The sequence below is a fragment of the Capra hircus genome, chromosome 2 (assembly GCF_001704415.2).
Source record: "Capra hircus breed San Clemente chromosome 2, ASM170441v1, whole genome shotgun sequence".
Classification (NCBI taxonomy): Eukaryota; Metazoa; Chordata; class Mammalia; order Artiodactyla; family Bovidae; genus Capra; species Capra hircus.
The window spans coordinates 96,486,486-96,503,102 of NC_030809.1; the positions used below are offsets into that span (position 1 = coordinate 96,486,486).

A 16,617-nucleotide genomic window follows, 5' to 3' on the forward strand; every position below is an offset into this window, starting at 1 on the left:
TATCAATGTATTTGTAGGTGGAAAGTGGACAACCTATCGATCTATGGCAGAAGATACTATAAATGCCGCAGTCAAGGCACACAATTTGAAAGCAGGACCAAGTAGAACAGTTGGGCTTTTCCTTCAGGGGGGCAAAGACTGGAGCCCCACACTCTACATCAGGCTCGTCCAGGACTATGGACTTGAAAGTGAGGTGGGTGTGCATTGCCACATCGTCCTACTCTTGACTTAATCTCACTGTTGCCAGTAACAGGATTAGCAACCACAGGGCCTCCGTGACTTCGAGTTTCCTATAGCTCAGTTTGTTTCTGACCGTGTACTGTGGGAGTGAACTAATGGGAAAAAATATTTTGCTTTAGTTGCTAAAAAGCAGTGCATGTTTTGGTTTCTGTTTTAGAATCTAGGGTTTGTTTGGCTTGTTCTTAGCAGACAGGACCTCCCGAATTCTTTCTCCCTTGAGCATAAGGAAGGCTGTTCTTCAGAAATGATATCAGGAGCACAATGAAGCTGAAGCTTCATCAGTCACTGGTACAGTGATACATGTATAGTAGACTTTGTGCTGGCCTAAGCATTCAGAGCCCATGTGGTTTCCTCCCACAAAATCAAAATCAAATGCTCTCCTAGGATTATTAGTTACAGGCTGTTAAAAAAAAAAAGAAAACCTGACGAGATAAGCAGGTACGTTTTTTTGCTTTGTATCCAGAAGCTATTGATACTTCAAAGGACCTGCCTAATGCAGTTTCATTTCTTTAGGTGGCCCAGCATCTTGCTGCCACCTATGGTGATAAGGCTTTTGAGGTGGCCAAGATGGCAAGTGTGACGGGAAAACGGTGGCCCATTGTTGGAGTGCGTCTTGTGTCGGAATTTCCGTACATTGAAGCAGAGGTATGTGAATGACCCTGTGGAAGTTTCCCATCTGCCCTGGGATACTTTTCATCTGTTCACTCTTCGTCCTCTTTAGAAATTATACATAGCTAAGTGTTAATGCAGAAACATCACCTATAACCTGGAGCAAAATGTCTGCCCAGCACAGTTCCTTTCATTTACCTAATTTTAATTTCATCTCTGAAGTTATATTGATAGTGATAACAATAATCATTGAAAATATGGATTCCTTTCTCCTCCACAGAGCTATCCCAAGTCTTACTGACTCAGTTGTTTGCCCCTTTTGAGAGTTTGTAGCTCCTCAAGTTTGTATTTTTTTTTTTTTTTTGACATGGACCATTTTTCAAGTCTTTATTGAATTTTTCAAGTGTTGCTTCTGTTTTATGTTTTGGTATTTTGGCCATGAGGCGTTTGGTATCTTAACTCCCTGACCAGGGATCAAACCCACACCCTCTGCATTAGAAGGCAGAGTCTTAACCGGTGGACCACCAGGAAAGTCCCTGATGATGTGTCTTGACTTGACATTTATAATTCACTACATCTTAAACATGGGTGTCCAGTAAGCATTTTGTTGTTTATTGAATGCAAGACTTCCGTCATCTGATTACTCTGAGACATAAAACTGTGGACAGCCTTCAGAGATGAGACTGTAACTTTTTAATTTTAACTTTAAACTTGTTCTTTGCCTATTCAGCTATGTGTATTAACATCCTTGTCATAAACAAAAGAAGTGATTACTGTGGATGGTAACTGACAAGTGATGCAGTTTACATGTTTGGGCCAGTTTCTATTCAAGGAGAAGACGTTAACTCTCATCCAGATTGTTCCAGTTTCCAAATCTCCTTTGGCAGGCAGAAAAATGGGGAACTTGTGTGATGTCACTATTTGCTTCATGCCTGCTAGAGGGAACCAGAGTATGTGAAGAAAAATGTCACTGTACCTAAGCATGGATTTTAAGTGAAGCTTTATTTCCCTCCTTTTAAAAAAGGCCTAAATTAATCATTTTACTTTAATTCAAACCTAGGTGAAATACGGGATTAAGGAGTATGCTTGTACCGCTGTGGATATGATTTCCCGTCGTACTCGCCTGGCCTTCCTAAATGTGCAGGCGGCAGAGGAGGCCCTACCCAGGATTGTTGAATTGATGGGCCGAGAACTGAATTGGGACGATTCTAAAAAAGAGGTATCATATAGAAGTCTCTAAAACCACATTTGCCTTTATAGACATGAAATGTCTTAATCTGTTAGTCGAGGCTAACGGTTATTTTCTCTGTTTTTGATTGGGGGGCAGTGGCTTTACAACGTTGTGTTAGTTGCTGCTGTACAACAAAGTGAATCAGCGCTATGTATACATATACCCCTTCCTTCTTGGACCTGCTTCCCAGCCCCCACCCCCTCCCAGAGCGCTGAGCTGAGCTCCCTGTGCCGCACAGCAGCTTCCCACTGCCTGTCTGTTTCACTCATGGTGGGTATATATGTCACACCTAACCTTCCAGTTTACCCTCCCCCTCACCCTCTGCCCTCTCATGCCCACATATCTGTCCTCTACATCTGTGTCTCTTTTCCTGCCCAGCAAATAGGTTCAGAGGCTAGCATAGTTTTTGATGGTGACTTTATAATTCCTGCCAATTTCTGTGTGTGTATAATACTACTAGGCCTTAGGAAACTGGAAAGATATTCTTGTAACAAATATGTCATCATAACAAATTCTGGTAACAAATATCCTTGTAACCAAATATGCTTCTTGGTTGTTTTTGGAAAATCCCTTATAGAAAAATGTTCTAAAATTTGTGGTCATAATTCCTGAAAAAGTAAGAGAATAATGATTGTGGGTAGAACCTTTTCTGGTTTTCATTGAAAACATTCTTAGAATGTATTCTTCAGTGAAATTCACACTCCTGCAAGTTTGCCTTTGGTAGGAAATCGTGGCTTTATGGCCTGACCACAAATGCTTATTGATTTGTGTCATTTGAAACTTTATATCCAAATTTAAAAAAAGAAAGCCATGGATGCCCAGATGTCCACATATACAGCCCAGGGCCTCTTGTAATAAACAGATAGTCACGATTTTTAATTAAACCAAAGTTTCAGGCAGAGACATTTTCTTTTACTTATTCAGAAACTGTTCCCTGTGTTCATCGGTTTAGGCCTCTCGCCCAGTCTTTCTTGAGCCCGCTCCGTTTAGGCTCCTTCGCGGCCACTTTGCTGCTAATGGCCCTGGCCACACTTGCCAGCCACCTCCACATTGCTCCATGTTCTTGGCTCTCGTCATCCTTTTAGTCAGCCAGGTGGTTGCCTTCCTATAGTTGATTCCTCCCTCTTTCCTAAACACCACCTGTCTCAGTCTATTCAGGCTGCTCTGACAGGATACCACAGACTGAATGGCTTACACAACATAAATGTGTTTCTCACAGTTCTGGAGGCTGGAAATCTGAGATCAGGGTACCAGGGTGAGATGGTTGGGTTCTGGTGAGAGCCTTCCTCCTGGCTTTCAGATAGCTACTTTCTGGAGGAGATGCAGGTAGGGGGCACTATCTGGTCTGTTCTGTTGAGTGTGCTAATCCCAACAAGGTTTATTAAAATTAGTTACCTCCCCAATGTCCCATCTCCAAATCCTGTCATATTGGAGGTTAGGCTGTCAGGATATGAATTTGGGAGGATACAATTCAGTCCATGCAGTATATCCCAGGTGGCACTAGTGGTAAAGAATCCTCCTGTCAATGTAGGCGATGCAAGAGACCCAGGTTTTATCCCTGGGTTGGAAAGATCCCCTGACGAAGGAAATGCAACCCACTCCAGTATTCTTGCCTGGAGAGTTCCATGGGCAGAGGAGCCTGGTGGGCTACAGTCCATGGGGTTGCAAAGAGTCGGACACAACTGAGCGACTAACACTTAGACTGTTAGAATCAGTCTTCGGGGTGAAGCCATAGCCCTACATTTAAAATATTTTCCATCAGTCATTTTCATGCCACATGTGTAGTGTACTGATGGTAGAAATCACTGAAAAGAACTTCTTAATCCTGGTCACAGTGCTGTCAGGCATAACCTTTACCCTCATTTTATAGATGAGAAAACAGACTCAGGGAGGAAGTCTCGGTGAGAGTTCATACAACTAGTAGATTGTGGAACTGGGATTGAAGCCAGGTGTCCAGATCCCAGACACCCTTTTCCCACGAAGCCCTGTTGCCTCTGCCTTGGCAGGACTGGTTTATATAGCTCTTCTGGTTTTGAGTTTGGGTTTGGCCAGTTTTAAAGCCATATAGTGAGGCAACACTAGAGTGAAACCTACTCCTGTGCTACTGCCAATCATTTCTACCATGTAGAAGGATTGGGGGTAATGTGTTCCTGCAAAAATTATGGTGGAGTGATTTGAACATGCAGGATGGTGCTTTGTGCCAGGAATGCAGGCTGTAGGAGGTAGGAAGAAGGAAGAAACCTCTGTGAACTGGCTGTGTTCAGCCCTCCCGAGGAAACTAGATTTACATGGGTTTAGGTTTTATGAGCAGATTTATGTACTCAGAAATATTCTCCCAGTCCCCTAAACAAACAAAATAACAGAAATAAGAAACCTAAAGTTATTGCTCAGCGTCTGAGACATAGGAGTCTTCATGAGAACAGCAGATCGTCTAGAGAGAACAAAGGAAGGGGAGAAAGAATTAAAGGTTACTGGACTGCTAAGAAAAGGTTAAAAGCACTGGGATTATGTAACCTGCAAAAGTGAAAGAGGAGCAGCATGATAAATAACTCTCTGTAGGTGAATTGTGGTTGTTTTTACCAGTCAGTACTTACTGAGTGACTTGAATCCTGAGCATTATACTAAATATTTTAGGGGAGTAATAAATAGCTCATAGTTTCAAGGATCTTCAAATTTAATCAAGTGTTACAACATATATATATATATATATAAATATACCTCAGAAATGTGTGTGTGTTTTCCAAAATTTATGGGATGATTTGGAGAACTGTTATTTAAGACCAAAGGCAGCCAACTTAGAACTGATTAAGGAGGGAGGCATTATCTAGGGGAGCTGGGGATTGATAGAGGAGTTGGTGAAGATATTTAGGAATGCAACACTGCCAAACTGTGTTTTACACAATTAAATATATATGTTAATATGTGTGTGTGCGTGCTTAGTCGTGTCTGACTCTGCGACCCCTTGGACTATAGCCTGCCAGGCTCCTCTGTCTAAGGGATTCTTCAGGCAAGAACATTGGAATGGATTGCCATTTCCTCCTCCAGGGGATCTTCCAGACCCAAGGATCAAACTCTTATCTCCTGTGGCTCCTGCTTTGGCAGGCAGATTCTTTGCCACTTGAGCCACCTGGGAAGCTCTATGTAAAAATAATACATAATTATAAATAAATAATCAGTGTCTAAATTAATAACAGTGAAAAGATGACTATATGGTCAAAAGAGTTTGGGAAATTCTGAGTTAAGCAAATGAAACCATTTTCTCTAGTGCAGATAATTTGGTGCCTTTAAAGTGCTTATGTGCATTGTCAGTTTCCCAAAGGCAGCTTATTTGGGGACAGATCCAACTCTCATATGTTGGAAGGGCTGATGGAAAGGGAAACTAGTATTGCTTTAGGATGTATTTTGGGAAATGCTGCAGTAATACTTGGTAATGTAGACTTTATAACCTGCAGACAAAACAGACATTTCATTGAGAGACTTTAAAAAGAAGACCACTTCCGTAGATTGAGGGGCTCTCCCAAAGGGAAATTATTTCAAAATTGATTCCAACAAGAATAAAGAGGAAGCAAGTGAAGAAATGGAGTGACCATGGACAGGGCAAACTGATAAGCACCAAATATCAAACAGAGGGAGGATAGGTACTCAGCAGCAGAAGAGTACCCAGGACAATAAGAATGCATATGAATAGTGTCAGCAACTGGCAGCAGTCCTAAAAACATTAAAAATAGCTTTTAAAACTAGAAAAGAGTACAAAGAAAGTCTAACCTAGATCCTTGCTCAAAGGTAGCTAGCACCAGATTTTTGATTGCCAGAGAAGGGAGGGAAACTTTCAACTCATAGTTCAGTTCCAATTTGTTTTTCCTTTTTCTCTTATTTGTCAAGGAGAATGATCTTCATTGTGAGAAAAGCAAAATAAATATTGATAAGAGGAAATAGACATTTAAATAGGAGACTGCTCTAAATGCATTTTTATGCCAACTCAGAAATTTTATATACCTCAGGGTACTCAGAGAATTTGCAGATGGGGTTTATTTAACTACTGTTGAGGTTTAAAATATTATGGCAAACAGGAATAGAATCAGAAGACAGAAGGTGGGCAAATGTAGTACCACATTCTTAAGTTGGCTGCTTGGGTCCTGAGTAACTAATGAAAGCGGAGAAATAAAGTTTATAACCTATAAGCCTGTGGTCTTGGCATTGGTCTTGGGCTGTTTTGCAGATTATGGCATTTAAGTTTGTTTTATCAGTATTTAGCAAGAAGTAGTGATCTCTGGGGAGAAGGCAATGGCACCCCACTCCAGTACTCTTGCCTAGACAATCCCATGGACAGAGGAGCCTGGTAGGCTGCAGTCCATGGGGTCGCTAAGAGTCAGACAGACACGACTGAGTGACTTCACTTTGACTTTTCACTTTCATGCATTGGAGAAGGAAATGGCAACCCACTCCAGTATTCCTGCCTGGAGAATCCCAGGGACGGGGGAGCCTGGTGGGCTGCCGTCTATGGGGTTGCTCAGAGTCGGACACGACTGAAGCGACTTAGCAGCAGCAGCAGCAACAGTAGCATATGCAAAAAAGAAATATATTTTTTGTTAACTGCAAGCGCATAGCAGGTAACAGTGGATCATGGCTGCCCCCAAATGCAATTACAATCTTAAGCTTCCTAAAGACATCATATATCTAGACTAATGATGCTGATTGTTAACTTCTTTCTAGGTACTTGCCAGATCTCTGTTGGAGTATTGTGTTGTGTTCTGACCATTTTGTTACATGACAGACTAGCTGTGGTTTGGGAGAAATTATCCAGCATGGTGAAGGGATTTAAAATCATGTGTTATACAGGAGAGTAAGAAAATTGTTAAGGAAAGCTCTATTGGGTTGGTCAAAAACCTTGTTTGGGTTTACCGAAACAGCTTAGGAAAAACCAAAACGAACTTTTTTGCCAACTCAATACTTGTTGTGCTGTGAGACAGGAAAAAAAATCTTTTGACTTAAAAAAAATTACTCTCAGAAAGTTTCACTAATCCCATACAAATTGGTAGAATTGCAGTGTTCACAGCAATAGGTAGTATCAGTTGAGGCTGGGATCACTGAAAACAAGAAAAGTAACTATTCAATAGACTAGCATGTGTTTTTTTTTTATCTTTTTCTCAAAGCTCTGTCATTTCCATCCAACTAGCAGCATCCAAGTGACAAAATGTTAGAATTGGTTAACCCGTGATGTCTGTCTTGATACAGCATGCCGCATAACAATCGTCATTTACTTTTAATTGCTCTTTGGTCACCAAACCACAAAGATTTGGTCCTGTAGATTTTGCTAGTCAATGCTGTGGAGGAATATTCAGCAATAAAAACAAACAATATTAAAGCATGCAACAACATGAATGACTCTCAGAGAAGACTACATACTATATGAACCCTTTAATATGAAATTCTAGAAAAGACAAAACTCTGATGACAAAATCAGATCAGTGGTTGCCTAGGGGTAGAGGTCAAGGGAAGGAATCAATTGGAATAGGAATGAGGAAGCTTTTTAGGGGATAGAAATGCTCTCTATCTTGTTCGTGGTAGTGTATACATCAGAATTTTATTGAATAAAATTATACTTCAGTAAAACTTGAGGAAATAAAAAATTGTCCTGGCCAGAAAAATGAGGATGAACTTTCTCTTTAGAAAACCAAGTGGAAAAAAAGGAGAAAAAAATCAATAATTCTTTCCATAAATCTTTGAACTTTGTGTGTGTCTGTGTTTTAGGAAGAACTTGAAACAGCCAGGAAGTTTCTATATTATGAAATGGGCTATAAATCTCGATCAGAACAGTTAACAGATCGGTCTGAAATTAGCCTACTGCCTTCAGACATTGACAGGTACTTCTAATAAGTTTCTATGTCTCTCTCTCTCTTTTTGTCTTCACTTACCTAAGTATATTTTTCCATTATTTAACATTGTGTTCCAGGTACAAGAAGAGATTTCATAAATTCGATGCAGACCAGAAAGGCTTTATTACCATTGTTGATGTTCAACGTGTATTAGAGGTATTTTTTATGGTCCAATATCTTTGTTAGCAGAGGAATGTAAAGATTATCCTAGATAATTTTTTGCTCATCTGGTGCTATCTATAAGTAATATTTCTCTCTGAATTTTTGAAAGGCTAGTAATGTTAATAAAAGGAAATGCATAATTTTTAGTGAAACTTCATTATTTTGTGCTTTCCTTTTACTTAGAGTATCAACGTCCAAATGGATGAAAATACGCTACATGAGATTCTGAATGAAGTAGATTTGAATAAAAATGGACAGGTTGAACTCAATGAATTTTTGCAGGTGAGTTGTGGTGAAAGGAAACAAGTGTATTTTGCTTTTTATCTATTGGTCATCAATAGATGCTCAGGAATGGATTTCAAAGTCAGTACAGTTGTCACCTCATTCTGAAAAGGAAGAAAGCCTGAAGCCAGCAAAGGTTGATATGTCTTAAAGGATATGACTTTGCATGGTGTGTGTTCTTTTGCTTTTTATAAGATACATTATGTTGTATTGGGCAATTTAGATTAAATCTAGGTTGATTATGACTTAAAGGGATAAATCAAAAATGTGCTTTATAAAGAAGTACGCTGTGGGAGACCACTGCTGAACACTTCTTTAATTCTAAAGTACAAAGTTTATTTTTAATAGAGGAAGTTTAAAGAAATCAAAGTTGTGTTCATTTGAGAATCATGTTCACTTGAGAACCCAAAATGCAATGGTTATATTCCTACATTATAACAAACCTGAAAAGCAAGAGAAAGGAAAGCTATATTCTAGGGTCAAGACCATGTAATCCAAGCATCTTTATTTCTAATTTTCCACTTATTCAAGGTTCAGTTGTTTAACAATAACCAGGAAGAAAGTAAATTTTGTTACTTCAAAATGGATGCTACACATGAATCCTTAAAAGTTCCTTAAAAGAAGGAAACTCAACAACCTCATACATTTTTTGTAACTGTCCATAGAACTCTGCTCTTATAAGAATGTATTGGTTTCCAGACAGGCCGGGTTTTTTCTGTAGTGCTTCTTGGGCAGGTATTTCAAATGAATGCCAGGTCTTGCTTGCACCATGGCAATGATGAATGCTGAACATGAAATAAATTAATGCTGGGGATTTTGGTCAATGTCAGCCCTTTCTTCACTGTGTCAAGTTAAACAAACAAGATCAAGGCAAAGGAAATGGTAATTGTCTCTCTGGAGATGAGCAGCAGATAAGAGCATTGTTGAATCTAAATGCAGAAAATTTTCACGGGTTGTGTCCAGCATTACAAAAAAGAATGTTACTTCTTTAGCTTACTGTTTAACTAGGTGGACATTTGAAATTGAGTTTAAAATGTATGCTTGGAAATTAGAAACCATTTCATACATTTTTTGTCTGGTTATTTTCCTTGAGAAATTTTTTTGTCTGTCTCAGGATTTTAGAAAACTTTTCTTCAAATAAATAGCTAATGCTTCATTTCATATAGGTTGTAAATAAACAACAGCATTTAGGGTTCAAAGACCTGAGGTCTTAGAAACAATAAGAGTCTAATGTTATGGAGATGGATTTTGGGTGTTAAGTAATCTTCTTGAGTGCAGTAGAGCTAAACACATAGAAAATAATTTAAAGCACCTGCAAGTTTTCTTATAGTCTTTTTAATATAATTATTTCTTGTCCAATTCTAAGTGAAAGAGACTATTCATGCTTTACTAAGTGCGTACATAGTATAATTTTCAACTTAAAAATGCTGATTATATTTCTTATGAAATATATTCACACCCAAATGCTATTTTTTCTTGTAATATGGTTTTCAGATATATGTAATGTTTGAAGAAAACTTTGATTTGTTAAAAGTTGATACATCACACAACCTTTATGGATAAAAAAAAAACAAAAAAACCTCCAGCTCTCTCAGTTCTGTTAGTGCTGCTAAACTTTGAAGGCGTTCATTGAATCAGACAAAACAGTAAACAAGACATTGCTGTCTTTAGATGTCAGCATTCTTTGTTATACCATTCATAGATGGAGAGTATCTTTTCAGGGTTTTGTTTCATTTTTATTAAAATAGTTTCCCTTTCTGAAGATTAAGAGCCTGTGTGTATCCCATTAGACAGTTTTGAATATAGATCTTTTTAAATAATCCCCATGGAAGATCTCTGTAGATTCTGCATCATTACATGACTTTATTTTTAGGTTTGGACTCTAATGACGCTTCTGTATGTAGGAGTCCATTTCTAATAAACAATAGCTTGTGAAACAGCTTTTAATAAGGTCATGAAATTCTGATCCAGCCCCTTGGCAGATGCCTCTGACCCTTATTCAGAGTCATTTTTAAGAAATGTATCTCTTTAGGCTAGAAAATATAACCCTGAAAATATTTTGAGGATTTACATATATATATATATATATATATACTCCTGATGAATGACTAAATCAGTTCTTTAAAAACTAGATAAAAAATATTGAAGAAGTGAGATCAAGAAAAGCAAATAGTTAAAACCACATCAACTCGAAAAGGAAAAAAAAAATCCCCACGCTCATAATTGCACAGTGCCTTCCAGATTAAAGGCCTTTGCCCGCCGACTGCATGTAATTTCAAGACTAATTCTGATTTTATCCACTGGATAAAAATGAATTAGCTAAAATCTGGGCTGTGGAGTGCTTTTACTTCTTAAGGTAGATCTCTGGGTCCATTTTCAAGGACTTAAATGTAAATGATTTTAAAAAGTCTTTAAGGAATTTGGATTTGGGGGACTTGAAGTTATCAAGTACAATAACACTAAAAAAGAGTAGTTAAATATGTCATGGTTTGTCTTTGTTCAATCCCTGAGATTCCTTTTTAAGATTTTAAAATGGAATTAAAGATTCAATATTTGAATTGCTCAAAAAAAAATGTATATGTGCTGAGCTCATTAAGGGGCAAAATGTGATGTATTCAATCTGCATTTTAAAGGCAGACTGATTTGCTAGGTAGGTGTTAATTTTTGCAGCCCTGGCAAAATACCTGCCCCTTCCCCCCTTTTTGAAATGTTTGAAAATTGTAGTTTCTTCTGTGAACTGTAGTACCTGCTATGGTTTTTGATGGGGGCACTTGATTATCCTCACCTGCTGCAGGGTTACTATTAAAATGCTGTGAAGACCAGGAGTAAGCTGGTCGGCCTTTTGAATCTGTTACCTATTTTCTCTTTAAGCTGATGAGTGCTATTCAAAAAGGAAGGGTGTCTGGAAGCCGGCTTGCTATACTCATGAAAACTGCCGAAGAAAACCTCGACAGAAGAGTGCCCATCCCTGTGGACCGAAGTTGTGGAGGATTGTGAGTCTGAGCAGTGAATCCACAGCCAACAAACATAGGAACAACAAATGATCATGTAACAAACCAGAGAGGACTACCACCACTCCAAAACAGTAGACACGGATAGCTGCCTTGCTTTAACACTGGGAAACATTCCAAAGCTTTAGGATGTCGATGTAGACCCTTTATTGGTATTTGCCATTCAGTCTAGCTTCTTAAAAGTGTATTTTATCATCTTTTCTCATTTTCAGTGTACACTGATTTAATGTTTTGCTTTCATTTTGTGATCTATTAGACTGGACATACTCCCTTTTTGTATATTCATTTATTCTAAGTCAATTTGAGCGACAGAATATTTTGGCAAAAATTGAAACGAGAAGCTGGAAGCATTTTATGAGATTCACAAAGCTCTGGACATTAAGCTTGTTGATAGTATTTGTTCTTAAAAGAAATGGAGTGGGACCTATTAAAACAATAGCATTTCTGGAGACCTCTCAGCCCCATTCTTCCTCCAGCTTGTCTGCCTTCTTTATCCAGACTATATATCTAGAGCATGACTGGTGAAACTGGAGAGGGAAAAAAAGTTTAGATCTGGTTATAAGAGCAAGTCTCAAAGAGAATCTCTTAAAGCTTCCAGAATCACAGGTATGAGATAAAAGGATAGCATTGACATTTGCTGGGAGATACAGTGATAGTTTCATCTCAGCAGTTCATTTTTCCCCCCAGTCACTGCTAGTTTTTCTTTGACTATTACAGTTGCCAGGAAGATCCCTGCTTTTCTTATTTTAAAACCAGCATTTAAGTGGCAAGTTGGATACAGTGGGATGGGACTAGATTTCTCAAATCTTTACAGTTGTAATAAACTGAAGGATTAAAAAACCTGTGTTCATATATCCACATATATAGCACAGTTTTCAATTCTCAAATCCTAGATGTTGGAGTATGTGATACCATCGAACATGGCCTATTTTGCTTAGCTTATTGTATCATTCGGAGGGAATATTTATAAACAGATAGTAAAAGAGAATAGAAATAGCCTATTAGTTAACTTTAATTATAATTATTTGTAAAAAAGCACACAATTACAATGTTCATGGTCATTTTAATTGCTTAAAGCCTTTCTCCTAATGTACTAAATGGAAAAGTTCTCAACCAAAAAGAAAAAGAAAAAAAAAGAAAACCATACTTGACACACACTCACACATGTCCACCATCACACACACACACAGTCACAGAAAGACGAAAAGATCAATCTGCCCAGAATCTAGTAAATACATAATATACTGAATTTAAAGGGCCATTTTGGCATCCTTTTGTAATACTTTGGTGGCATTTTAGCCAGTCGTCTGAATATGTCTTCTTCGTGCTTCCTCTTGTGAAGTTAACTACCTGCTTCTTCTGATGTTTAAGATCACGTTGTGTATAAAATAGGAAATGTGACCCTTTTCTAATGTCAGGTTTTCATTGTGCAGACTTAATTTTTCAAACTGGTACATAAAACCCTTTTGTGCTGTTATTTCTATATATGCCAACATTGTAGAGTATCTTTATGTCTCATTCGAGTTGGGCACGAGCCTGTCTGCCATAATGTACACCCTGGAGGTTAACTCACCTAAGCCCCCACCCTCACCTCGGAAACAGATAAGGTAGCATGGTAACTCACTTTGCTTTTAAAATGGAGTTTAGACTTGCCACTTCCTTAAGGAAAACCTAAAACAGAGCAAGTGAGGCTCCCAAGTATCACTGTGAACTTTTTCTTTTAAGGTGTGATTTTTTTTTTTTGCACTGGTTTCTTTTCCTTTTTCTTTTTTTAAAATAATAGACGCATGTGGTTTTGTAATTTTGTTTTTCTATCAAGACAGCAATTTCACTGTTTAGAGCCCAGCGACCCTTAATAGAAAGCTGTCCTTTAAAACATCAGAGATGATGTACCACAGTATTATACATTTGTGCTCTCTCTCTTTCTCTTCATTTCTAGTTGAATCAAGATAACGATGGCTTGTATCCCCCCTGAATCCATTACAGTAGGGACCGGGCTTATGACCTGAGTGGCCTGGGCAGAACTGTGTTTGAAAAGAGGCCTTGTTTGTGCACGTTTTGCTTTGAGTGAAGTTCCTTTAAGGACAAAGAAAAGCACACTTTTCTTCCTTTGAGTATATCTGCCTTTGCTTAAAATCTGCTAATTCTAAAACATACGCTCCTTCACCCATCCCAGAGTCTCGTCTTGGAAATGAGCCGGTTCCAAGTCTTTACTGTGAATAAAGCACCCCCGCATTTTGTATAAAGTTCTTAATTAAACCTGTGCAGCTTCTTTACCTGATTTCAGAAAAGGAGAGAAGAAATGGGGGGTTGGGTGTAAGTGTGATTCAAAATCTATTCCAAGCGCCAAAAGAATTTTGTTTCTTTTTTGTATAATATAGTATTAGCTGATTCTGCTGGGCTGGGTGTGGGGTGTGTAGGAGACTGTCTTTTGCCGTCAAGCAGTTTGTGTAAAGAGCCTTTAATGGGGTTCAGGTGAAGGTACCCCCATCTGTGGTGGAGAGCTGAGTGTTCCCTTCAGTAGCCCTTCGCACAGTCATAACAATAGCGATAATGCCAGATTGTTAAGGCAAGGTTGTCTGCCTCATGGCCGTCTTGCTGTTTGCAATATTCTTGCTTTCAATCAGTTTGACTTTAGGATTTCCACTACTAAATGCATGCCCCTAGTCCGCTTTAGTTTCTAGCTTTGTATTTTCTTTTTTCCAAGTATGTAGTTTGCTCTTTCGTACAACAACAAAATTTCATTCTTTTACTGAAGATACTGTAAGAATGAACATTGATCGTATTTCCCTTTTTTATGTATTTGTAAAGATTTTTGGCATATGAATGTAATAATATTGAAGTCAGTGACACTAATAACTTGCACTGTTTTGCATTATGTCAACCTTTATAGGGAGTAAAAAAGCCCTACTGTGCTTTGAAAGAATATCAAGTATCAGCCCAGTTCTGGAGTCGATATACACACTGCATGTTTTCATATATGGCATTTTTTATGTATTGTGTTGGGTTATTGTTCTAGATTGGACTGTTAAATACTATGTTTGAGGCTGGGTTGTCATTTTTATAACTGTCTTGGTGTTTTATCGCCATTATTTATTACTTTTGATATACAGAATGAGCTGCATGCATTTATAGAGCAATAAGAGGATGTATTTAATGTGCCTTGTTTTTAACTGAATAAGAACTGAAAGCATGAATCAATAAAGCTGATTAAAATGGTCCATTTACTGGCATGTTGATGTACCTTGCAGTCAGAGAAATAACTTTGATGACTTGTAGTTAAAAAAAAAGTTTGGAAATATTTTCACAAACTGTATTTTTAATTGCATTCACACATTAATACTTTTCGCTTGCAATTTTATAATTTTATCTCAAAAGTGAATCCCTGCATAGACTGATGTAATTTTATGAGACTGCCAGATTTATTTGTATTAATTTGTTGCTGGAGCCTTTAGGGCACGACTTCTGTATTTGTGCAATCCTATTCTAAAATTACATGCATCCAATTACAACTCTGTTGAATTCTTTTTTCCTTTTTTTTTTTTTTCCTTTTGTCAACCAGAGCCTTTTAGCCTGAGCATTCCCAGGCACACTGATGAATTTTATCATAACCAAAATCAATAGAAATGAATGGGAAAGATTACATAATCCATTTTGATCATCTTACATGTCAAGTTAGTGTAGGGTTGCCAAGTGTTGATAAATGCTCTGACAGAAAAAATGCTATATATTTTCATTGTCAGTAAATCAGTAAAGCTGTTACCAGTTTTAACACAAATTTTATAATGCCTATGTTATTTTATAGGTTTAAATTTACACATATATATGGAGCATTGTCTCCATTTGTGGTTTTGAAGCGCTGCCTCTTAGTTTTGCGTGCTTAAAGGCCTGTGTGAGCTTCTGAGGTTCTTTGAAATCATATAGAATAACACAGAACACTAGTCCCCAGACAGACTTGGAACAATGAACTGTTTGTTCAAGGCCTGGAAAAAATATCTAACAGTTCAAAATGCTGTTTATTGATTTAGCTCATCACACTTCATAGCAGTTTAAAATTTGTCAACATAAAATTTGTCAAAATACATTGCTCCTGGTTTTCAAAATGTGTAAAATTTTGGGTAATCCAAGGAAGAGAAATAGATACTTACATCAATACTTGGCAATCTTGGTCAATACCGCATTATCACTCGTGGCAGATTTCACCTGATGACATTTGACTTAGGAAGGAAGCAGAAAAGAGAAATTTTCAATTGTTGTGGCACCCTTGCAACTAGAGAAGTTCTGTATCAAGAGCTGGAGTCAATGAGCCCTCTGTGCCTGTACCTTGTATTTTAGGCCTCTGATTAACTACCTTCTGTGTGAAACACACGCACAGAGGAAAAGAGATACGCCAGCCACAATGACACCAAAGGTAGTTCTGCAGGTCCTGTGGACCCTTGGCAAAAATCAGTAAATATGCCTTTGCACGTTGTTAGGTACTTGATCCAGAACAGTAAGGTTTCTTTGACCTAAACAAAGTACGTTTGCAAAATGATCGAGGCCATCTTTATCCTCCGCCCGCGGCATCAAATTGCATTGCTTAACAAACCCCCCCATCCATTCCCTGTCATTCCATGTATTCACACGAGGGTTGCTTGAATCCATGTAGATTTAGGTGTGTATCCTGTAGTCACAGATAATAGTTCATGTTTCAGTGGAGAGACGAGAGGATTGAGTCTCACTTGGATGGTAGAACGTGGCACGCTATGCAGCTGGTTCCATCCACTTCTGAGCCTGTCAAGCCCGCTGTGTTGAGTCTTCCTCAGGACTTCTGCGCTCATCCTCCAGGAACTCCTGTGGAGCCAAGGTTCACTCCTTCATTGGCTGCTTGCTGGAATTCCTACAGTGTGGTGTTTCAAGGAGTTGGGAGCTGTAGAAGTTGTTTTGTTTTTTTCTTTTGGCCCTGGTGCCTATTGAAAAAACAGGTAAAAGGAGAATCTTGAATTGGAGGCTGCTTTTTCATGCTCATAGGATTTCTTTATCCAACCTCATACTCTAAAACTGGCTCTAACTTTTATTGTACATGAGATTTCTTTAAAAAATCCAACTTAGGCATATATGATTTCGCTTTAAAAGCTACCTTGCTCTGTTTGTCTAAGCTATGTCAATGTAATGAGCTCGATCAACAGATCACTTTCCTTTAACCTGATCTTAATGCCCTCTTTAA

The 16,617-nt window shown here is 38.2% G+C and overlaps 1 protein-coding gene across 2 annotated transcripts in view; it reads left to right on the forward strand.

The window, feature by feature from the left end:
• Positions 1-16,566, forward strand: part of GPD2 (glycerol-3-phosphate dehydrogenase 2) — a 147,475-nt gene extending 130,909 nt beyond the window's left edge. The window contains exons 11-18 of one of the 2 annotated variants that reach the window (XM_018063247.1): positions 18-193; positions 754-885; positions 1,910-2,068; positions 7,832-7,944; positions 8,034-8,112; positions 8,302-8,400; positions 11,272-11,393; positions 13,351-16,566. In XM_018063247.1, the coding sequence (XP_017918736.1) occupies positions 18-193; positions 754-885; positions 1,910-2,068; positions 7,832-7,944; positions 8,034-8,112; positions 8,302-8,400; positions 11,272-11,393; positions 13,351-13,354 (884 nt within the window). In that variant the 3' untranslated portion in view covers positions 13,355-16,566. Of the gene's footprint in view, positions 1-17; positions 194-753; positions 886-1,909; positions 2,069-7,831; positions 7,945-8,033; positions 8,113-8,301; positions 8,401-11,271 lie in introns of both variants that reach the window. The other variant, XM_018063241.1, reaches the window with a different exon arrangement.